The sequence below is a fragment of the Oreochromis aureus genome, linkage group 2 (assembly GCF_013358895.1).
Source record: "Oreochromis aureus strain Israel breed Guangdong linkage group 2, ZZ_aureus, whole genome shotgun sequence".
Lineage (NCBI taxonomy): Eukaryota > Metazoa > Chordata > Actinopteri > Cichliformes > Cichlidae > Oreochromis > Oreochromis aureus.
The window spans coordinates 11,975,227-11,999,734 of NC_052943.1; the positions used below are offsets into that span (position 1 = coordinate 11,975,227).

Genomic DNA, 24,508 nt, shown 5'->3' on the forward strand with positions numbered 1-24,508 from the left:
TTGACAAAAGAACAGTGCTCTGTCCTGTTTTCAACATATTGAATTAGCTGTCTGCGGATGGGAGAGGGAGAAAGAGAAAGAGAGAGAGGCGGGTGGGGATGGAGGGTCGGGGAAATGGATGTCCTCCCCCAGTCACTGTCAGAGAGAGAGAGGCACCATGAATCTTTATGTTTGTCTCTCTCCTGGGGTTAATGTGGTTTTGATGAAACAGTATTTTAACACCTGACTTGGTCAAGTAAAAATAGAGGTGAGGTGAGGAGAGGAGCCGAGGGGAGAGGAGAGGAGAGGAGAGGAGAAAGGATGATTTAAGAGGAAGTAAGTAATGGATTTAACTTAGTGGGCCGAAGCCTCTCAGGAGATAAGAGCACTGTCCTCTTAATAGGATATTGAGTGTGTGTGAGAGAGTGTGTGTGGTTATGATGAGGGAGGCATGTAATGTAATAATAAAACATGAATAAGCTTGAGACCAGCAGCTCACTGGTGAGCAGAGTTTAAGTTGGGCCACAGGGACCCATCACTCCAGCAGCTAACTGAACCCCTCCAACTAAATTACCACAGAGAGCAGAGGGATTTCCTAGCCCTCCCCCGGCTTTTTGTTCTCCCTCTTGTTTCGCCTTTAACATGTCTTCTCCTCAGCTCAGTCCCAGCTCACAGGCAGGTAGGTCATTAGCGAGGCCTACGTCCCGACTTCTGCGGATCAGGGCACAGACCTTGATAATCGCAGTTTGTGTCATACTGATTGGTTGGAGGTGCAGTTGTGGATTTGGCTGGCGCAGTAAGGAGGAGGTCTGGGTAGGTGCATGGCTCAACAAAACATAAGGATGCACATGAAAATGTTTACTAGCTGGTTAGCATTATTTCTTCTTCTTCTTCTTCTTCTTCTTCTTGTTCTTCTTCTTATTGTTAGTTTTGTACTCCACCTTCTACCCTATGACCCTAACCCCCAGCAGGTCATGGCAGACCACTGCCCCTCCTTCTGCCAGAGATTTCCTCCTCTTACAAGTTTTTGCTTGCCAAGGTTGCCAAGTGCTTGGCAACCTTGGCATGTGGTTGTTGTGATGTGGTTGTTGTGATTTTCTCTGTATTATTGTAGGGTCTTTACCTTACAATATAAAGCACCTTGAAGTGACTGTTGTTGTGATTTTTTGTTATATGAATAAAATTTAATTCATTTGAATTCTCCCTTCAGTCCTGAACTGGAATAGTGTGGTTAAGAAAATGTATAGATGGATGGATGTTCTCTAACTATAACATAATTGGAAGCTTATGGAGGCAATTTGAATCTACAGCACACTTCAACCACAGTGACACCGTGCTATAATGATCAATGTGTATCTATGTATGTGTGTATGTATATATGAGTGTACGCATGCATGTTCCCTTCTCCTTCTAGACGAGTGGACCAATCTTGATGAAACCTTGCACTGAAATTGCCTAGGGCACCGTGAGTGCCAACATCTATATAGCTTATACAAAAATTCTATCCAAATCTCACAATCGTACATATTTGTAAATTTGACAGTTCAATTGAGCAGCCAGTAGAATGTTATAGTAGAGAACAAAATAGGTGTTTTATACTATAATATATCAGACAATCATACTATAATGATCGTAGTATACTGTATGTGTATACATATGTTCCCACAACAGTTTTTCAGAAGCGATATCAGAAAAACACTTCTGCCTCTCCATTTTAGGCAGTATTCACAAACAAAATATTGTATTATTACATTTCAATTGGGATTAGAGTATGTCTTGAAGTGAGTTATCTTCCAAAGAAGCTGAGGAGATTAACATGCTTGATGTTGGGATGTCCAACAAATTTTCCAGCACATAAAAACATACACTGCTCTACTTTTATTGATTATGTCTCATCAGACAAAATTGCGCTGTTAAGGTAAGTTCCTGACTGAAATGTTGGAATACATTACAGCGAAACTGACAAAAAGTCTTCAGCTCCCAGATTGCTGCATTTTGCCAATAATTGTCATTAAGGCTTTGAATTAGCTGTGTAAGACAGTGAGGTCTTATGCTGTCCATTATGTTTTACGGTTTCTGTGTATTGGACTGTGTTTCACCGCTGACAACCAAAGGGTTGAATACAAGGACAAGAAGTTAAGATGAACATGGACGTCAATAAGAATCTACAGTGTGTTATACCAGGGACGGAGCCTCACTTCTTTACGACATTTTCTGCCCCTGGATATCGATCTTCACCTCCCCCAGCCCTAACTTCTTCTATTCACTTTCTTCTTGACTTATCACAAAGGTTAAACCGTGAAACGTCTTTTCTAATTACATGGTGAGTTTGTGGCTATGTGCGATTTTATGCAGCTCAGGAGGCGCTTACAGGTAGGAGTTAGAGGCTAGAAAGAATCACACGGGACAATGGGTGAACAGTTTTTCCAAAATGCCCAGTGACATTACAGGCAATGTGATGTTCTGAGCTATTTGCCCAAAAGACTATAGGGATCCTGCAGCTCAAAATAAATCAATGCAGTGGAGGCATCTGGGTAGGAAGAAAAGGTGACAACTTGAAGAATTTGATGAAGAATATTTCAATGATGTTAACAGATTATATCTCACCTCGGAGGAGTAAGTGTGCCCATCAGAACCACAAACAGGAGTTGACTGGAGGGCTGAGCAGAGCCTGCATTTCCCATGAGCACCAGCTTCAAGTCTATGTTTGTGGCCTACACTGCCTTTCCTGGGTTTCACACTGATGGAGAGAAAAAACATTAAAAACTATGTTTTAGACAGTTATATGTTTGACTTTTGACATACAAAGTAAAAGATTGCACAGAGCCAGAAGCCAAACTTTTAGTAGTAGATACAGTATATGGCATAACAACATTTATGTGCAGAGAGAAATTATTGTAATGATTATAATTCTTTTTTTTTTTTTGTCAGAGTCAGAAGAAGCAGATTTTCATTGTTCTGAGAAGTCCCTTTCAATAAGCAGTATAATTATGTTTGATCCAAATCTTGCAGCAATTTCTATCTAAGTGCTCTCATTGAACACCCGGCTGCCTCCTGATCTATCAAGCAGATAATAAAGCTGAAGAGACTCTTGAAAATTCTGTAAATTTCTGTAATTTTTCTCAATTTGGAGAACGCCTCTGACCAAGTGAATGTCTGACATGTATAAAATATTCAAGAACATAAAAATAGTAAAAAATACATTCCAGAAACCCCCAAAACCAAACCAAACTAAAAAAAAAATTATAATTTCCCACTGGAATATTAACTCACAAACGTTTTCACAAATATTTTTTTCTGGTCAACAGTTTCATGTACAGTTATGTAAACTGGTATGTTTTACAGGATACACAGCAAATAAATAATTGTTGGCTAAATTATCCAGTACAGAGACTCGTTTATTAAGTGAATTAAACACCTTAATCAAATATACAGACACGCATTACAAAAAAGATACTAAATATGAAAAAATGGTTGGAAAATATCCTTAAACATGCAACTATTTATCCAATATTTTAAAATTTAAATAAAGAGCACACAGCTTTCAAATGAAGTGAATAATCCAAAGGTCAAAGGATAAAACATGGAAACCATTTATGAACCCAATGAAAAAAGACATTTAAAAAAAAAAAACCCAAAAACACAACAAACCACCAAATAAGATCAAGATAATAAAAGGAGAAGATTAAGGTATTACAATCTTGAATCACCCCACATTTATTAAAACATGTGCAAACCTACAGTGCAGTATATAAGACAAAAAACAGAGTTTGTACAATTCTAACAAGCTTGAAAATCAACATTTGTTATGACCAAATTTATTCTTGAACAAAGCCTGACCTCTCTGAGAGAAGCTTTTTTTCAAATTTCTGAGTTTGTAAATAGTCTTCACCTCCACAGAGCCTCCATCGTGTTTCACAGATGGCTGTAGACACTCACTGTGGTATCTCTCTCCTGACCTCCTCCGTACATATTGACAAGAATCTGAGCTAAAAATGTCAAATTTGGATTCATCACCGTGTGTTACCACTGATTTTCAGTCCACTTCTTGTGTAATCTGGCATACCTCAGCCTTTTCTCCCCATTTTCCTTCCTTAAGAATAGCTTCTTGACAGCTATCCTTCCACTGAGATCACTTCTGATGAGGCTTCAGCGAACAGTAGGTGAAACGACTGAAGGCCATATTCATCTCTTAGGTCCTGTGTCAGGTCTTTGCTGGATTTTTTTACTGTTTCATAAGGATCATCAGTTCACCTGCTGCCTTTTTTCAGGCCTGTGACTTCTTTTGTTCTCTACTCGTTCAGTTTCCTAAAGTAAAAAAACCCTGCTATTTCATGCCTATCAAATTGCAGCATTTAAAACAGGTTCTCTGCTAAGCTATCTGTGTGGAGGTGCATTCTTTATGTTTGAATAATTCATATGTCAGTGTTCAGGGGCTTAAAAAGTCCTGAAAATCTTAGAAAAATAGTCAGGTAGAAGGATTGGATTGAAAATGAGTGAACAAGGAGCCAATGTCCAAAGAAAAATGTAGAAAAATCTCAGAAAACCCTGATTACTACTGATTACTTACTGCATTATAAGATCATGTTAAGAGTGCACCAAACTGAGCAACAGTTAATGCTCCCAAAGTGCAGCAGGCATGCACACAGCACTGAAAAACAACCCATACCATCAGCTAAATTAAGACAAAAGCTCATCACAAAGGCCAACGCTTCCCCTCATCTATCTCCCAATCATTTTATTAGAAGACAAGACAGTAGCGATATTTCCATCTCAAACAGACAAAAGAAAGTGATCTTTATCTCCCTCATCTAGCAATGTATTTCAGCTACCCACTGAGAGTTTTCAAGACACTGTAGTCTGTAAAGTTTCTGATTTGACATAAGTACAACCCGTCACAGCAGGACAGAGGGGGCGAAAAATTATAACCGAGCCTCCATAATGGTTTTTGAATTACAGCTTGGTTGCTAATGTAGACGTTCAAGCCTGCAGCTAAATATTATCACCCAATAAGAAAAGTCAGTTCTGTACTAAAATCTTTCAGTTTGAAGAGGAAGACGAAACAGTGCTTGGGATTTTTGTGTCGACAGCTGTTTAGAAAAGGAAATTAATTTGCATAAGGATTTTTGTGTGTGCTGTTTACAGGGAAGCAGTGAGTAAAATCTAGATAAACAGGACGTACTTCATCACTGTGTAAATTATTACACAATATGTGTTTGCAAATGTCTGGAGAACCAGAAAGTTTGGATTTGGCCTCTGGGAGGACACTGAATCGGTTTTATGCTAATTAGCGCAACTAGTTTAACTTAAATAGATTCAAAATAATATACATATCATTGTCAAAAGCCTGGGTGAATGATAATACTTGGAAAATTCACAGTCCAGGTGAATAATTTGTCACATTAGAGAGAAAATAGCACTTGTAATTAATTTAATACAAAAGGAGGGAAAGGAAGGATTATAGTCGAGATTCTTAGGAGCTAATGACTTGAGGAAATCAATTAAACCCAAGACAGAGACAGAGAAATATTCTGATGTCTTCTTGAAGAAATGCTTCTTGAACTGAAAAATTGAAAACCCTTAAAATTGGCACTGGTTGAAAACACAAACAAATTGGGTGGTGACAGAGCAAACAGATAGTGTGATTAAAATTAATTGGTGTTGGGAATACGTAAGCCAATGTCTGTCACCGAAGCACGCTGAGTTATTACACAGTGCTAACACACAAAACACAAAACGATACTTGTTTGCTTTTGCCTGATGTAATTTGTTGAAACTGCCTTGCAGGTAGTTAGGATATTGAAGTTGAACTTGGCATAGGACTTTAAAAGATATAATAAGTTCTAGCTTTTCGCTCTCACTAAATAGCAAGAATTTGATTTAAAGAGTGAGAAAAGTATTAATCCAAACTCCTGCGCTTGCTCTTTTGTAGATGTTAGAGACAGTAAGTGTTTCGAAACTGTTTCGAAACTGCTCAAAAACACAATTAACGTTGCATTATCATAATCATATTCACAAACCTGTTTCTAATGTGTTGTAAAGACTGCAACAGAATATGTTGGAGATTCACATCGTCATAGTGTGTTCCTTTCATCAAAAGGTACAAGCTCACTCCAGTATTTTTCTCTATATTAAGATTTCTTTTAGCTTGACATTATTCTTAGGTGCAATTTAGATGCTGCCCAAAGACAAACTTAAGTTATAACTTATAAAGTTATAACAAAAGTTTGACATTCATTTTTCATGCTTTGTTTTCAATGAGCCAGACTTTCTTATAATTTTTAAAGTGGTCTTCACCTTTCTGAAGGTCTTTCAAAGAATTTCTTAGACATTGGCTGCTTTTTCTCTCATTTTCAGTCCAGTCCTTGTATCTGTTTCTGTGTTTGTTAAAACAGTTAACAACAAAGTGTTCAAGCATTAAAAAGGCATCTAACTCAAGGAACAAACCACTCTTGTGTCTATACATAAAAGGTAACTTAGCAAAAAAACTCTATTTAAAAGTAAAAACACATTTTGATCCACCATGCAATACCATCTGGAAAGTAATTGGGAACTGCATGATTTTTCTGCAGTGACCTGAAACACTCCTAATGTAGGAACAGCATACCGCATACTGTTCCACACAAAGTGGAATCATGGATTAGCCTCCCCAGAGCCAATGTGGGATGTGGGATCATCTTGGCAGACAACAAAACAGAAGGTGGGCAACATCCAAAGAAGAGCTTTGAATTTCCTTCAAGAAGCCTGAAGAACTATTTCCAACAATTGCTTAAAGTACAAGAAATCTTGCTCGAGAGAGTTCAGGCCGTGCTGAAGAACATAGGTGGCTGTACCAAATACGACTTTCAAGTTATTTCCTTTGCAAAACATGAAGAAATGGGGAGTGGGGAGTGGCTGAAGACTTTTGCAAAGCACTGTAACTGACTCTTACCTGTGGCCTGGCTGCTTGTGATTGGTGCAGATCGCTGTCTGGTAGTCATGACTGACACAGATCTTGTGAGGAGGACAGCGAACCTTCAGGCATGGATCCTTGGTGGCATCTGGTCCTAAAAATGAAAAAGCAGAAACAAACTTTATTTCTGAGCTGCAAAGAATAAGTTATCAGAAACACATAGAACAGGAGCATCAGCACAATGCAGCGCTGGGGTTGAAAACTGATGCAGCAAAACATCAAGCTCCTCTTTTGGTTTTACAGTTGGTGGGCTCTTATGTTCTACTAACTGAAGCAGGCAGAAAAATAATGAGTTGGAGAAAACGACAGAGGAGAAGAATGGTAAAAGGTATGAAGTAAACGTTGAGTTTTCTGCGTTGTGAGCTGCTTAATGAGGACTATTCTCTCCGAGCGTCAACCCCATCTTCCTCCAAATCAATCTCCAGTGTGACATTATTGCCGTGGCAGCCAGGCACAGCTGGCTGGTGTCCAAGATGACAAAGGATCAAAGCAGCTCATTGACTCTGAGCATTGTGTCATTTCACACTAGGCTAACAGCACAAACCCGCTTTCATTTGACAGACTGAGGAAAAGGGAAAAAAAAACAAAACATAGGAGGCGTGTGAGGTGAAAGCGACAGTGGGAGTAAAAGAAAGAGACAAGAGCTTTTAGCACAAATGGAGTGAGAGAGGCAGGCCAAAATCAGCCACTGCACTCTGGACTAGTGGTCATAGTAATTCTGTCAATTACACAGTCTGTACCAGATATGTATAAAAGAAAGATGAAAGCCCTTAAAATGGACAAATCCGAGTGACAAGACAAAGCTAATAAAATGAGATCAAAGACAGAGCGGGTTTTTAAACCACATACAGAGACCGCATGCTGTCCCCGCAGTGAGTGGACAAAAAATGATTTCAAATCCTAAGTTAATTAAGAGTGAGTACAAAGTGTATAGATCAAAGCCCTGCATTATGTACAAGTCATTACCATGAGGCTGCTAACATCATAAAACAAGAGTGGCCTTGTCTCCATTAGGAAACTAATGGGTTGTGTTTGAGCCACAGCTGGTGTCTGATGCCAACATCAAGTAGTTTCTGACCTGATCACACACCGCGCTACAGTTTCGTTATACTTTATCATCATTAAATTGTCCAGAAGTCCAAACACGGTGCTGCAATCTCAACAATCTTCGGCGAAAATATATAAAACAGCTATGTATATAAATTGTAAACATGTGCTACTGTGAATATCTGGAGCTGTCAGATAATATGGAAGAGCTTTCTTTATCTCCGAGGAAAATGTACAAACCAAACACTAAAGATGGTGAAGCTTAGATAGTCTCAAGGAAAGAGATTCATAGTACCCTGTAGACATCTGTCATAAATGAGCAGCACGCTTTTTTTCCCTCCTTACAATGCGTGAAACGCATACACAGATGCAAAAATACATTTATAAGCCTGCATGGCATCTCGTAATCTCCAGAATGCAGAGACGGAAGGTCAACCTCCCTCCTGATAGCTGTCTGTTGTGCAATGTGCTTCTTTTGCCTGCTGATTTGGGGGCCTGTCCTCACCTCCATCTATCAGCGCTGGAAGAAACCCATCTTATTTCACTTAGCTGAAAGATGGCATTACCACCGCAAGGAAATGAGAGATGAAGGAAACGAGGAGAAAGTGACAGAGGAAGGATGGAGGAAAGAGGGGGTGGATAGGTACCTGGTTAACAGAGGATTGGAGGACAATTTGGGATCATTGGTCGACCTCCACTCTCAGATAAATTGGAAAACAGACACACACACACACACACACATACAAATAAGGGAGGGAGAGAGTTTATTCACCTAAATACTCCCAATCACACAGCATATGTAAGTTTTATGTAGTAAACAGTAAGAAGTCACTTTAGAGAGATAATGATAGTCCAAATGAAATTTTTGATAGATATAGGTGAAGAATTACAGTAGATAAAAATGAAGTGAAACCAGGACGAGAAAAAACAAGGGAAGAGAGAAAAAGGGTGAAGAAAGTAAGAGAAGGTGGAGGAAAGAGGAGCCAAGATAAGGATCAAAGTTTAAGGAAAGGAAAGAAAAAAGATAGCAAAAGAGAAGGGAAGATGACAGGATAAAGAGGATGGAGAGAAGGCAGAGAAGAGAAGAAGCGAATAAAAGAGTGCTGGGTGACAGAGAGTTTTATCCATCTATTTAAAGCTTGAGTGAGCAGCACTGGTGGTTAAACCAGCCAATCAATTGTAATGCAGGAGCACTGCAGCACATTTGCCACCTCTCTTTCACTTTCTTCAATACGAGTCTCTCCTCTGCTTTTCTCAAGTATGACTTTAGAGAGTAAGTCGAAATGCACAAGTAACAATCATATTGCACTTAGTTAAAGTAATTTTACTTTAAAGTTTTCAATTTTTACCACATTTTTGTAAATAAACACACTATCTGCTGCGGATACGATTTTTTCCATAAAGAAATAGAAAGGGGAAAAAAACTGGTCCTCGTCTGTGAGCATGAAGTAAATATGATTCATTATATGACGAGCGCGGTGGATAAACCATGCTTTGCTTTACAACTGAGAGCTCATAAATGAGAAAATATGGAGCAAATCATGTGTGTGTTCTTTGTGTTACGCTAACCGTTTCTGCAGAAGAGCAACAGTCTTACTCACAGACACCACTACTAATTTGTTTAGCCATTGTCCTTGGCCATATGTAGGGATGACTGATGACCCTCGGGTGAAGGGTTACCAGCCTGTTGGGGTGAGACAGATGGAAGAGCTGGCAGAGCTGTAGCTGAGGGTGAAGAAGGCACAAGATGCCTGCAGATCATAAACAAATGTCCTCCGTTTGAATTCAAGATGGGCATATTTATTTTTTTCCCTGTCATTTTCAAACATTTGCTGTATATAAACAATAGTTTGTGTTGCTCGTGGCGTTGTATTTTGCCATATTTGCATTTTTCAATCCGTTGAATTTGAATGAATACACTGTGATCCATTTTTTGGGGGTATTCAGCGTTTTAAAATGTACAATAATGGCAAAGTTGAGCTTCCTCAATGGACAAACTCTATGACTTTTAATAATCTGCCTTTGAGAATCTCTTGGCCTACACATACATAAACAATGCATGGCTGTTGTAGCGCTTTGAACACTGCAAACCCAACATCAACCCCACTCCCATCTGGTCAGATCTGCTTTTATATAGTGTAGTGAGGATCAATATACTCCCTGGTTGGTAGCTCACGCTCAGAGAGCACAGCAAACACATAAAAGAGAACACATTCCCTGCTGAAGTCAAATGTTGTGCTGCATCTTAGTAGGAAAGATAAGCTCAACTGAGTGAACATGAAGATCAAAGTCAACCTCTTTAAGCTCATGTATAAATAATACCCATATATGTCTATCTGTGAGAGATTAATAGGCTCTCAGCATACACATAAATCATTGTGTTAATGTTTTGTCTAAGCGGCACGTCTTTTATGAACGCTAGTTTCAATAAATGCCTCACGCATTAATTTTCAGGAGCCATAATAATAAAACCCAATACTTCTGCCACTATGTTATATATTGTTACAGTATATTTCTAAAATACCATCTTTCAGCTCTTATATAACTGACAAAAGAATTGAATTATGACTGTAGTGATTCACTTTGTGCTTATATGGCAAGCTTTTAAAGATGCAGTATATTATTTTTCTTTTTCATACATGTGTGTTAGTCTATCTATATCCATAACAGTGGGTCTCATACTTATCTGTCATATTTTAGTAAGTTCTAGTGCTATAAGCCATTATATCAAATAACTATAGATTAGATGCATAATGGTTTATTTGCTTATAAAAACAGACGATAATTAACCTTTCCCGATATCTCAAGAAAGGTGTCCAATTATAACAATACGTCTCAGTTTTTCCACAGTCATTCAGTCCACTGTGATACTACTCTCTGCTGATGTAACTCAAAGAAATGCTTGGCACTGTTTCTTGGCTCAACCACATTACTTCGGCGTTGTATGGCAAGCCATGGATGATGCCTTCTTTCAGTAAGAAGGCTGTAATACTACCTGCATGCTGCTAATAATTCAGACCTCTCTGTCTCAGATGAAGTAGTTTGGAAAACCAAACTCATGACTTTATGCATTTTTAAAACACAGGGAAAAGTTAAAAAAAAAGGAAAACAGACTGCTTTTTTAGAGTTCTCTTTTACTTTTATCCACCCAGCAGTTATTACTATGCATACAGTGCTTTTCTCAGCACAAATTCTTTTGATGAACATACTTTTAGAAACCTGTACCTTTCCCAAAGACACTTTGACCAATCCTCTGATTAGTGGAAAACCTGCTCTACCTTTTGAGCCATAATTGCTCTAAATTATTCCCTCTTTTTCTGCAATTTTCACACTTTGCAAAGCATTCTTGTGGTCCAGATTGTGGTCCACAGATCAAACGTTTGACATCCCTGGTTTAGAGGAATATGCCCAGTGGGATACAGGAAGAGGATTTCAGTGATTTTAAACTCCCTACTTTTTTTTCAGGAGATAAAAACTGGCAACTGCAGTAAAGTGATGGCATTGTTATAGTCATTATTTAAAAATGAAACTTGCAGATATGGAGGTTTAATGTCCTCAGTCTCCTCATTTTCCAGGAGATCCAATCCCATACATAAATTTTAGCCATTTAATTGCTTCAACCCTTCCTGGCAGAAAAGCACATTGTACTTGTGGCTGTAAAATTTTATCACAATTATAGCTGACAGTAAATGACCCTACTTGTTCACGTTTTTGTCTTCGCAAGACTTTTTGTCCCTCTTTTTTAAACTTTAATGTTCCTTAAGAGGCAGGTAAAACTTCCTAGAAAAGAAGCGGTGGAAGATAAAACACTCCTCTTGTGTCCTCTAATACTGGATGAATGCCAGGGTGAAGTGCAGTGATTGGGTAATAAAGATAGAGTCCAATAGTAGAGGCCACAATCCCAGCAAGCCCTGCCAGAGAACAGACTGTGACCTCAATTTAATTGCTGTTGAGCTTAACATGGGTCAGCCAGATATTTTTAGTAACCTTTGTGTATGGATGTGTATATTCCTTTATCCATTCCTTCTCAATTGCTCGCAATTGTTTGTGCTCCTCAGATAAACGGCTTCTTTCGGCTGCTCACTTATTCATTAGAGGTCACAGCAGGTAGCTCTGCATATTTGATATGGCAGATATTTACATGAGATGCTCCTTCCTCATGCAACCCCCGAGTCATGTGTTTCCACCCGGGGTTGAACCAGGGATCTTTGACTTGTTAGGTAAACGTGTTAACCACTTTTTTTTTCTAATAACAAATAAGCTTGAAATTAAATAAACAAGAGCTCCAAAAATCATTCCCAAAGGACAAATTCACAACTCTTATTAGAAATATGAGCACCACTTTTAGGCTTTGATACACTAATTAAAAAGGTGTTTCTTCTCTTTTGCCTTAGAGGGTTAGAAATAAAAACAAGACAGGGAGAAAAAGAGGGAGATAGACGAAACTGAAGACAAACATATCAATAGGAGATTAAAATCTTCCCTCTATGCTTTGTGAACATCCCTCGGGATCTTACTATTTGGCCTCAAAGAGGTTCTAGAGCAAGGGATGTCAGAGAGGAGTGATAGAGGGATGAAAGCAAGCACAGAGAGCCTCGGGGACAGCACAGGGAAAGAGCAGAATCACCATCCAGAAAATTAATTATTGAAAACATGGGGAAATCATATTATTGTGGATGTAACTGAGGAATGGAAAAGATAAACAGGCTGTTACAGTTTGAATGTCAGAGATGAGACCATATTGGCTTACAGAAGAAAAATATCTAGAGAGAGAGGCTATTGACTATCACTTACAAGCTGAATATTCATCACTGCCAAACAACCATTATATGCACACACACATATACACACTTTATTGTGAAAATCCCTAAAAGAGGACGCTTTGTGAAGTTGTTGCTAGCAGCAAAACAATTCTAAAAGGACACCATGAAAGAAAATAATCAAAGAGTCTTTGAAGACAGCTTCAAAGAAAAGGCACAAAGATGCTTTTAAGGACAACATGCCTACTAGAGGACATTAATTTCTGGTGGAAGTTGTTAATAGTCACGGATGAAACAAAGTTAATGCCAAAGCTACCTAGCCTGTCTTGCTTGAAGCATGTTTATAGTTTTTACTGTCGGTGTGAAGAACAGAGCAAAAATAACATAGAATATGCATGAAATTGTCTAGTTTGGAACGGAGACACACTTTTAAAGTGTTCAAACAATGCTCGATGTAGAAGCTGGGGGTCATGTTGCATCCCCGCTGAGAAAATAAAGACAGGACGTGAGCTGAAGCAAGCTGCTGATAACAGCGGTTAAACCAAGTTATTGGTCATTATAGCTATGCAGAGATAACTTCAGCAGTTCAGGCCTGTAGTATGTAGGTACAGCAGGCTATTGTACAGCTTATCAAGTATTTTTTCAAAAACCAATGTAATATATAGAGTAGAATTTTGACCAGGATAGTGGATAAAAATTGATAGCTTAATGTAATCTGAGGGACCTGTGAATTACTAAATATGTCCATTGACTCCAAAGTTCAGCCATTTCCCTCAAAATCACAAATGTGAACCTCAAGGAAGTACAAACATCCGTGACACAACAGTCAAGGATTTATCCTCTGGGGACCATCATGTTTGTAACAATCTTTTTCCAATGTAGCCTCAAAATTTATTTTAATCTATTTTGTTTTTTAAATATTTTAGTATGAAACCTGGGATGAACAAGCATTTGCATTTATTTTGAAGCCCTGCATCATTACATAGTTTTGTAAAATGCAGTCTGTAATTTCCTTGTTCCTTTTCTTCAAAGCAACGTAAAAAAAAAGAAAAAAAAAAGAATGATTATAGGCATTACACCTGTGGGCACCGGATGCTTGAATGGCAAGGAGCTATTCAGGAGGGGAAGTTTTTCATTTTATTCACTCTAGAATTCTCTTTTTTTTAAAAATGCTTGTACAATGTCAAGTGGTCTCCTTTCTTCTGCTTTAAAAAGATCCCCAGGCACTTAACTGGCCATGTGTTGCTGCCAGACAAGTAGCTTGTGTCAGCTTGACCTTTAGTCAATTTCAGGAGAGGTCACAATGAAAGACCACAGGCTTGACTTACAGTGTGATTTTTGGCTCATTGACACACTGTGATCTCGTCCTTTTTTATTCTGTCCGCACACACACACAGACACACACGCACACACATACATACGTGCATACACAAACATGCACGCATGCACACATGCACAGAGGACAGATCTGACCTCTTGCCTCACCCTTCAGTGTCAGAGATAATTAAATGTTTCTGCACTGTCCTAGACTGTGGCATTCATTAATCTGAAGCTGAAGTGTGTGTTTGTGTGCGTGTGTGTGTGTGCAAGCATGAATAATCTCACACAGATATAACCCAGTTTTTCCCCTGCTTTTATCTCGTCTCCTCTCCTGTTATTAGTAACTAATCTCACCATCTTATTATTGTTCCTAGAAAAAATTACAAACTGCAGTCAACATAGCCAAATACCGTGTCCTTTATATCAACTTTGCATAAAGTGTGTAAACATCAAATAATGATTTTGCTCCATTTAAAGGGGAATTCCGTGAAGTGTATTTTCCCAGTAGTCCATACAGGGTCAGCACCAGTGAATCACTTTGTTACTCACAGCCATGATCATTCTGTTTTGAAGCTAATATATAGCCAATCAAAAGCATGTTTTAGGATACGCAGCATTGCATTGTTATACAGTGACACTGCTTTCATCATCAAGATGACATCAAACACAAGAAAACCTGTAAATAACTAAAAATAACCAGAGGTCCAGATGCATCTGTGTGAACTTACAGAAAATGTACTGAAAATGTATCCAGGCTTTCGCAACATCACAGGTCTTTTTTCGTAGAAAGTGCGGCTTACTATGTGTTACCGTGTTATTTATCTCGCACTGAATTACAGATGAAAATATGTGTAACTGGATAACAAACAGAAAAGAGCACGTAGTCACTGACAGGATGCATTTCAGTTCGCATTTGGATTCACAAATTTGTTCCAATGTTCGCCTTTCTGCCTTGCAACTCTGTCATTTAAGGTGCACTGTGCATCTTTGGTAGCACAACAAATCCTCCACACAGCGTAACAAGCACTCTCAGGGGGCGGTCATTACAACTTGCTCCCCTGGTGCATGCTCCTGAAATGATTCTGTGAGTTTCGTGGTTATGCCTTGTCAATACCTTCTGATGAGTGGACATAGGAGCACTTATATTATGAAACAAACTGACCTTGTGTTTTGCACAATGCTGGTCTCTCTCTAAGTGTATGGTAAAGATAATAATTATTATAGTTTTAAAAAGCTACTTAGAAGTTGTGTTTAAATTGAGTGATGCTCAAAAATATTAACATTTAGTGAAGCTTAAAAGTGTGAAAAACAATCTTTACATTTAAAATTATTTGTCTGAAAATGAGGGGACAATGTATAAAAATGGCTGTAATCACATATTATTGATTATTTTATTCACAATCTACTGTGGTGGTGCACAGAGGCATAACTGGAAAAATTGCACCCAACGTATTAAAGATCTAACTGCATGTAAGAACTGAAGACAACCCTTAAAATTACTATACGTTAGGAAAGAGGCTAGGCTTGATCACTCTGTGTGAATATGCAGTGATCCATCTAGTTCAGATGAAGCAATTAGCTGTGTTTATCTTTTATTTACCACCATGGCATCTCTGTAATCAACCTGAACAGGGCTGGGGAACTAAATTAATTAAACACTTTTGCATTATACCCGATGTTATTCACAAACTTCAGCAGACACATCAGACCAGTTTAAGCTCAATGTAAAGTAATGCCACAGTCTATTGTCTAAATCAGTGCCTGTCCACAAAGCACCCGATAATCAGTGATCAGTCTGTATAGCTATATGACAAGTAACATCATTCTAACCTAATAATACATACACAGCAAGTCAGATAAATCTGAATAGGCAAATGAACTCTATATACAAGGACAGGATTGTTATAGTATCAACCAAGTACGAGCTCAAAGTACCTCAGAGTACCTGGAACAATAGAAAAACATATATTAACATAGATTTAAAAACAAACAAACAAACAAAAAATAACAACTCACCATCTTGTACTGTCTTTTTGGCTGAGCTGGAGTGGGCTTTAGTTCTTGGATCTCCATATCGGCCAGGTTCAGCCACTCGCTCTGAATGAAAAAATCAAAAATAAGACAAATTTATGTTCATTTATGTTTTTGCATTGTTAAAGTAATAGTTTACCATATTCTTTAGCCACTTCTTTGTTGCCTTGGCGGTATATTTTGGGTCACTGTCATGCTGGAAAAGCCATCCATGACCAATCTTCAGTGTTCTGGCTAAGGGAAGGAGGTTCTCTTCCATAATGTTACAGTACACAGCCCCATCCTTGAACCAAAAAAGCCTCAAAGCATAATGTTTCCATCTCCATGATATGACCTAAAGAACACCATCCCCACAATGGTGTTCTCGATTTCACACTCATAATTTCTCTTCCTCCAAAGATGCCTTGTGGAGTTGATGCCAGAAATCTCAGTTTTGGTTTCATCTGAACAACACCACCTTCTCCCATGTTTACTGGCCAACTGGTTGATATTCTATCTCTCTTCATTTAAGTTAAACTACCATAAAATTAGAGACACTTTGTTTCTTTTTAAGTGAGAAAACTTAATTATTCAGAAGGAGATGAAATAATTATTTTCCCCACTATAACATAATTCCCTCCATCTCCAGTTCTGTACTTAATGGACAAACATGTCAAACTCTCAGAAAGAAGGCAAATACCACTGTGTGCCAATATTTTACACCCCTACTTTGTGTTTTAGCGTAATCAATTTACAACCCGACCAAAAAGTATTTCCTCACATAATGCCTCTTAATCACTAGAAATACATTCTAGAATCCATTGGCAAATTTGGCAGAGAGGCAAAGTGACAGAATTCTTCTCATTATAAAAGAGTAATTGCTACACTATTCTCGCTCTTACACACTCACAGCACTACAACATCCCATATGGAAGGAAGCCAGTGGCAGCACTACCTCAGGGAGGAAGCAGAGCAGCCAAACACTGAGGTACAGGGAGTTTGTCATGTCTGTCTGTAGGCTGTGACATTAACACCCAGAAATGATTAACTCTCCGAACTCATCCATCTCCTGTATTTATTAGCGAGCAAGACTTTTGAGTGGGGACTGACCACGAAGTGTATATAATGATCAGCAAAGAGGGTGTGGGTGTTTGTGTGTGTGTGTGTGCAAAACTTAGTCCAACTTTTGTCAATATGCCCTCTGTTCATTATTCCTCCCTTCTCTCCCTTTTGCCAGGCTTTCTCTCCTCCTCATTATGGGATAACTTTCTTATCTCTGAGTTATCCTCTCTGCAGGCACTCTCTCTCAAGTGTTCTCTGTAGGCCTCATGTCTATATATCTTTTGTATCCCCCCCTGCCTTCTTCCCTCCCAATACTCCCTGATGCCACTGTCACTTTTGCGTGCTGCCGTTTAGCTCGAGGGCTCCTGCTATGATCGCTTGCAACAACTGCCTGCTCATATCCTCTGAAGTTTATTTATCCTATAATTTACAATTATCATCAGAGGCTCTAGTGGCCACGGGGCAAGAAGGGCAGAATCAAAACACCAACATACCCATTCACTCGACTCTCAGTCTGCGTGATCTACTACTGTGCGCAACTCTCCTTGAAAACAGCTTGTTCAGCACCGTTCAAATACTGCAGTTCACTTTATTTTGTTGTTGATTTTTGTGGCGGGGGGGGCAGTAAAAATTCACTCCACTCTGTGTGGTCTGCTGACATTTGTCCTTTCTTAATCACCGCTTTAGCGCCTTCCATACCTTCACGTCTTTCCATCTCAGCTGCACAGATATTTAATTGCTTTGTTGTTATGATTGGCTTTGTCTCTTCATTAAATTAACAATACCCTCGGTGTGACTGTGTGTATTTACTTCCTCTGCATCTCAGCAGGCTCCAGGTATCATTGATTACCTCCACTGTGTACGTATTTGACTGGTTAATTTGCTGTGTATGCCTCAAATCAGTGTAGCATGTATGTGTGCTTTTTCGTTGATAATCCCTTTTATGTGCCGAGGCTCAACACCGTGAGAGCTCACTCCTCTGAAAGAGCGAGATAAGGGCTGAGCTGAGGGTCGTGGATATTGAGTCATTTTTTATGATGTGGCCAACAAGCCATTAAAATCAGAGCGGTAAACAATGTTTAAAGAACGCCTGGTGAGCGAGCAACAAACCCTTAGCACATTACACCGAAATGAGATATTTGTTCTTGCTCCAGCACACACTCCATTTCATACACAGAGCTGAGGTGCTGACTGTTTGTTGTCCTATATGTCTCTTATCAGTTTCCCTCTTTCTAATTCTTTTAGCTCCTCCAGGCGCAGATCAAAGGCGGGTTTATGAGAACGTATTAAGAGGCAGTGACAGAGTTAGAGAAGATTAAAGATGGACCAATGAGAAATGGGAACTGACAGACAGAATATCTTCAGAGAGACTGCGACTTAGTGAATTGGAGAAAGAGCTGATGAAATATATAACAACGACGAACAGTCTGCTGGGAAAGCGCAGTGTCATGTCTAATCAGGCCGATTGGCAATTTGGAAGCTCCAGATTTTCAAGGCTTTGTTTGCCGCTGGTACTGCCAAACCCGAGTGCTTCACAAACGACTTTGGGTTCTGCTGCCAAAACGGTCCCCATAGCAACCACTAATTCATTATGTAAACTAATAAGAACAGACAGAAGTAGCAAACACCTGAAAACTGACAACTTGAATTGTATTGTTTTTTTCTGCGCTTGCATTGCATCCTCTAGTTGTATCTTGGTGCCAGTTTGACTCTCCTGTGCTCCTCTGGACTGGCTGTGATAATGGGGCCCTGTCTGGCATTTGTAATCTTCCCTTTGACTCCCCTCTCTGGATAATGCATTGCAATAACAAGCTCACAAATCTGTTGGGCAAGCCCATACGGAGGAAGCCAGATTCAAATAACCAGAATACTGTTTCTACCATTGGTCTCGCTGACAGCACATCCGTTATCTGCTGCCAAGGACTCTTCCTCCTCTCCTCTCATCTCTCTGTCTGTCTACTTGGGCTGAAAAGCCTGTTAAGCACAACTCTCCAACCATTACTGATGGGACTGAAATTAATGCACATGTAGAAAGTTATAAATAATAATTCAGTCTGACTTTGGAAGAAGTCTAAGCTGCCCTGGAGGACATATAGGATTCAGGTTTAACTGGATGGATTCTGAAGACCAGGCAGTAATATGTAATAAGTTGCAACATGGTACACAGGGTTAAAGTGTGTTACAACAAGGCGAGAGGATGTTGAGACACTGGTTAGTACAATGGTTCAGTAAAAGTAAAACACATGCCTAAGTTAATGTAAATACGAAAACATGTGATCCATATTTTAAACTCTCTAACAGAATGTATTTCTCCTTCCTTGTAAACTGCAAAATTAAATGTAAATGTCAGGACATGGCTGATATTCTAATCACTGTAGTAGGCCGTCACTCTTTTTCCAGGTCACTGCAGTCGTGCTTGAAAAGTAAAAACAATAATTAAAGTGTGTGCATGTGTTTAAGCGTGTCTCTGACTTCATATGCCTCTGTACTGTCACCGTTGGTGCAAAAAAAAAAAGAATATATATATATATATATATATTTTTTACTAAACTCACATTCTTTATGAGATGGAGTTTTCTCAGCTGTAAATTAAAGTTTCTGAAAATGATGCTACAAATATTCTGCAGCTATGGCTCAGGAGATAGAGCAGGTTGCCTATCACTTGGAAGGCTGGTGGTTCAACCTATAGTATGTATGTTGATGTATTCCTAGGCAAGTTATTGAACCCAGGTTTGCCCCAAATGCATTCATCAGTGTGAGTGTGTGCAAATATTTGGTTAAAAGCACTGAGGCATAGAAAAAAGCACTTGTGTAAATAAGTGAACGAGGCCTGTAGTGACAAAACACTGACTGGCTCAACGAGAGTATGAAAACATTATACAAGCGTGAGTCTATTTACCTTTCTGATAACCGATTAACTGTGCTAGTAATTACAAATGCATGCTTTGGGTTCGTACCTGTCAAAATAAAACATCAATTCAAACTATTTTTCTTAACAACAGAAGCAAATGAACCAATATAATAACAATAAAAACATTATTTTTAGACACAATCTTTGTTAAAACTCTGGAAAGAGAAGCTTGAGTTGAGAATATTTTGGCTAGTTATTTTTGTAGTTTTAATAACATGAGCTTTGGTTTCTGTGGTAAAACATTTATCTTGCTTCATATTCAATAACCTCTTCCTGGTTGTTCCTGGGCCATTTTGGGGCAGTTCTGGCACGCTATGAAACATAAGCCCTGATGTGAGTACAGCAGATGTCTATGTAATCCACCTACAGGATGAGCTGAGCTGTCTGGGACTCAGGCCAGTGTAACCCACACAACCCTACCTCCTCAGAGGGCTGTAGAGTTTGGTATTAAGTGCAACACGTAAAGAGGCAGTTTTTAACAGTTTTTAACCATCCATGACTAGAAAACAGGCAGGTCAACGAACTGTCACCATGGAAACAAGTTCATGCACAGAAAAAATATCTGGGCACATGGACGAGGGAGACTGAAGGGTTATAACATTTAATTGCTGTGTGGGATTTTTCCAAATTTTGCTTTTTAAAGACACATTTAATTGCAAATTTAATTCCTATCTTTTTGTATCATGCTACGTGCATTTTGATCAAGAACATTATTTGTTTTGCAAATTCAAATTTGCATTTCTCATTTACTTTTATGAGCACTATTTTAATAAAATTTTTTATCATAATTATTTATTTTACCTGTTAGCAACTCAACATTATCTGTTAAAAAAAATTAAATTAAAAATTAACGAACTACTAACAAGCAGGAGGGGTGTTCAGTTGGTGAGTTTTTCTTTTTAACGATTTCATTTAAAGAATAAAATAAAGTGATAAAACACGAGCACGAATAGTCATGACTACAAGAGCACATGCACAAAAATATAAGAATAGCAACCAAATGCCTTAAAAAATTAATTAAAGGTGCATGAATAAAGCAACCAATGAACTCTCACAGGCTTTCACAGCGTGTGTGTGTGTGCGTATTTACGGCACTGTGGCATGTTGATTAACAGTAACCCATTGTTCATTATTATGTAATTTCCATGTGATGAACTCAATATGTCAGAAATAATAGAAAACTGTGTAGAAACAATGAGCAGATACACAGGGCTGTGAAGTGAAAAGGACGGAAGAAAGAAGGAAATTATCTTGAATATATGAAAGAGAACAAATAAAATTGAAGGGACAAAACAAAACGAGGGTAATGTTTAAAGAAAAGTCAGTGAATTAGAATTCAACTGCTTTAGTAAATTGCCTTAAACTTAACCTAAACTTAAGTAGTTAAGCTTGTGACTACTTTAGTCTTTTAGAAAAATCACTTGTGAGGTTTGAAGAGCTGAATGTTTAGTTTTAGCTTTAGGATACCAACATCTATATGATCTAGCCAATTTACAAATGGGTTTATACAATACATAACAGGTTAAAAAATCAAAAACTATTTCCAATTTTGCAGCATTAGAACCTCAAGTAAGGTACTAAACACATACAAACAACAGATTTGGAGCTTGAAACGAGTTTGATTTAAGAAATTGTTTGCTGAAATTAAGTGGAAAGAGGTACTTAAAATCTCCTTGTAACTGTATGAGGGGCCGTACAAAATTCATTCTTTCACTCTCACACACATACATTCTTCTTTCACACACATATACTTTCACTCTCACATAGTTTTATTTTAATTTTTATATTTAGATATTTTTATTCTCATGTTTACACATATTTAACACACACATTGCAATATTGTGCTCTCTTATACATGTATTTTAATGTACATATTTACAAATTTTCACTCTAACATACATGCATTTTCATTTATGCATTCCTACATTTTGCTCTCATTTACATGCATTCAATATGCATTTAATCTCACAAATAATATATGTATGTAAGAAGAGAATGCATACATGTCTGAAAAAAATATATGTATGCAAGATATAATGTATGTGAATGAAAGAGTATAGTGGAAACGGAAGGAGTTTAATGGAAACGGAAGGCTGGGTGTCTGTACCGCTGTGATTGGCTGAGAAGCACGTGTGGGTCACTTTCAAGTGTCTGACAGCATTGAGGGGGGAGAAGAAACTTGAGTTCTTCAGCAAGCTATCGGGGTGTTAAGAAATATTTTATCATCTCCTGAAACGGAGTGTGTGTTAAATATGTGTAAACATGAGAATAAAAATATCTAAATATAAAAATTAAAATAAAACTATGTGAGAGTGAAAGTATATGTGTGTGAAAGAAGAATGTATGTGTGTGAGAGTCAAAGAATGAATTTTGGCTTGTACGGCCCCTCATATAACTGCTTAAATAATAGAGAAACTTGAAAAAGTGCAACTGTAAACTATTCCAGTACTGGTCTATGTGTGGGGAAGTGTTTTAAAGCAAGTGTACATCTTTTATAGAAAATTATAGGTGACCACGGCAACTTGCTAGGGACCAAAGCAATCTCAACAGGTTTTTAGTGCAGCCCTGTATATCTCTTTGCAGTGAATTTCACTGCAAATCAACTGCCAGCAACCACTTCGCAGTTAGTTGGAGAATACACATTTTTCTTTTGTGGCCTTTGGTTGTCAGGGAGTCACTCACTGGTCTCTAGGCTTGTGTCACTGTATCCTTAATTGGACACAGTTTTTTTTGGATATGTAAAGAAGCCAAAACAGTTCATCCATGACTAGAAATCAGGCAGATCAATGAACTGTCACCATGGAAACAAGTTAATGTACTGCCGATCTAAGCACATGTAAGATGGACCCAGGATGCATTGTGGCATTTTAGGTTTCAGTTTCAGCAGTTTTTTTAACCGCCTAACAATAAATAAATACAACTGCCAATGTGAGGCTGGTACAACTGATCTTTGATAGGAGAGCATTGTCTTGTATCCTGTGACTACAGCACTAGCAAAGGCACACTAACAGCAAAACACAACGAAAATCATACTATCACTGCATAGAAACAAATATGCAAACAGCTACAGGAAATCATGACTACATGCAAAATCTATCAACAATGCAGTCCCATCCTAATTCTAGTTACTGATTTTAATGTTTTTGAAATCTTTTGAACTCAAAAACATTTTGCCTTAAAACTACTCATCTGTGGGAACTCATTAGGCACGACATGTCTGGAAAACAGATTTAGCACCAGTGGATTTGATCACTCAGCATTACAAACAAGCCATTTGTGATAACACTAATTTCATCCATGCTACCCATGCTACGGAGGTGAACATTAATTGCAGAGTGATTCATCAGGGACTGGATTTTCCCCCAATCAACCTTTCTGCTGCTGATTAGTCTCCAAGGACGACCTGTGATTCATTAGTCAAAGTGAAACCTGCAGGTGCATGGTATTGTTTTTCCTGTACTGACCTCCAATCAAGTGCTGTGGTCGCACATGTCATTTCAGTATCATTAGCAATCTGACCACACACATTAGATTATATAAGATTTAATCATTTTGTACATATTTTTTTTTGCAGTGGTTCCTCACGTTTACTCTGTGTTACCTAGAATCTTTATTGTCTACTTTTCAGTTTAGGCAACTTTAATTCCTCTTTTTAAAACTTAAAGTAAAACTAAAATGCCTCTGAATACTAAAAATTGTAGATGAGTCAGTTTTGCATAGATCATGAGTCATTCACATCCAATACTCTGATTTGGTTCGAAGGTGAAGTTTACAGTAAGAAATGAAATGCCTGCAGTATCAGCTGGGCGAAAATGTAACCGACTGGAGAAGCACGTGATAACAGCAAATGTTCCCAAAAGAGGACCAGATTGTTAGATTGATTCCTCATACTTATTTGGTGCCTAATCATTTAGCCATCCATTACACCCAGCTGTGCTGTTTGTGTGGGAGTAACTGCAGAGTGCAGTTTGAAGGAGTGCAGAAAGCGCAGGCTGTTTCGAGCTCTGCAGCAGGGGAGCAGTCATGTTGCAGCTGATGTGCAGCGCTGCAGGAGAAATGATATGGCACAAAAAAGTATGTGCTGTATTTAATTGGCATGAATATGACCTGTGCTTCAGCTGCACCCAATGAGTCTCCAGATAAATGCACAGATGTCACATTGCTGTGTCGAACCAGAATGACTCACATGCATGGAGTGGACAGTTTGATGTTAGTGTTCTCATCAAGGAGCACTTTCGAAACAAAATGTAGCAAATGGTAAAAGACAAATGATGTAGTCAGTGAACTTTACCGACTCTTGTTGCAATTAAAGGAAAACTACACCTTGGGGTTTTTTTGTTTTGTTTTTTTCAATCTGTCTTTTGGTTGTAGTATGTCCCTGTTGGTTAAATTTAAATGAATGGCTGGACAAATAAAAATTAAAACCCCTGTTATAATTACCAGGAGCCAAAGGCTAGCAGGTAAAGA

General features: G+C 38.4%; 1 protein-coding gene across 3 annotated transcripts in view; it reads right to left on the minus strand.

Moving 5' to 3' along the window:
- spock1 (SPARC (osteonectin), cwcv and kazal like domains proteoglycan 1) overlaps positions 1–24,508 on the minus strand; it is a 106,158-nt gene that overhangs the window by 20,573 nt on the left and 61,077 nt on the right. For all 3 annotated transcript variants that reach the window (XM_039618021.1, XM_031744631.2, XM_031744632.2), the window contains 3 exons: positions 16,075–16,155; positions 6,911–7,025; positions 2,587–2,719 (listed from right to left, as the gene is read on the minus strand). In XM_039618021.1, the coding sequence (XP_039473955.1) occupies positions 2,587–2,719; positions 6,911–7,025; positions 16,075–16,155 (329 nt within the window). The remainder of the gene's footprint in view (positions 1–2,586; positions 2,720–6,910; positions 7,026–16,074; positions 16,156–24,508) is intronic.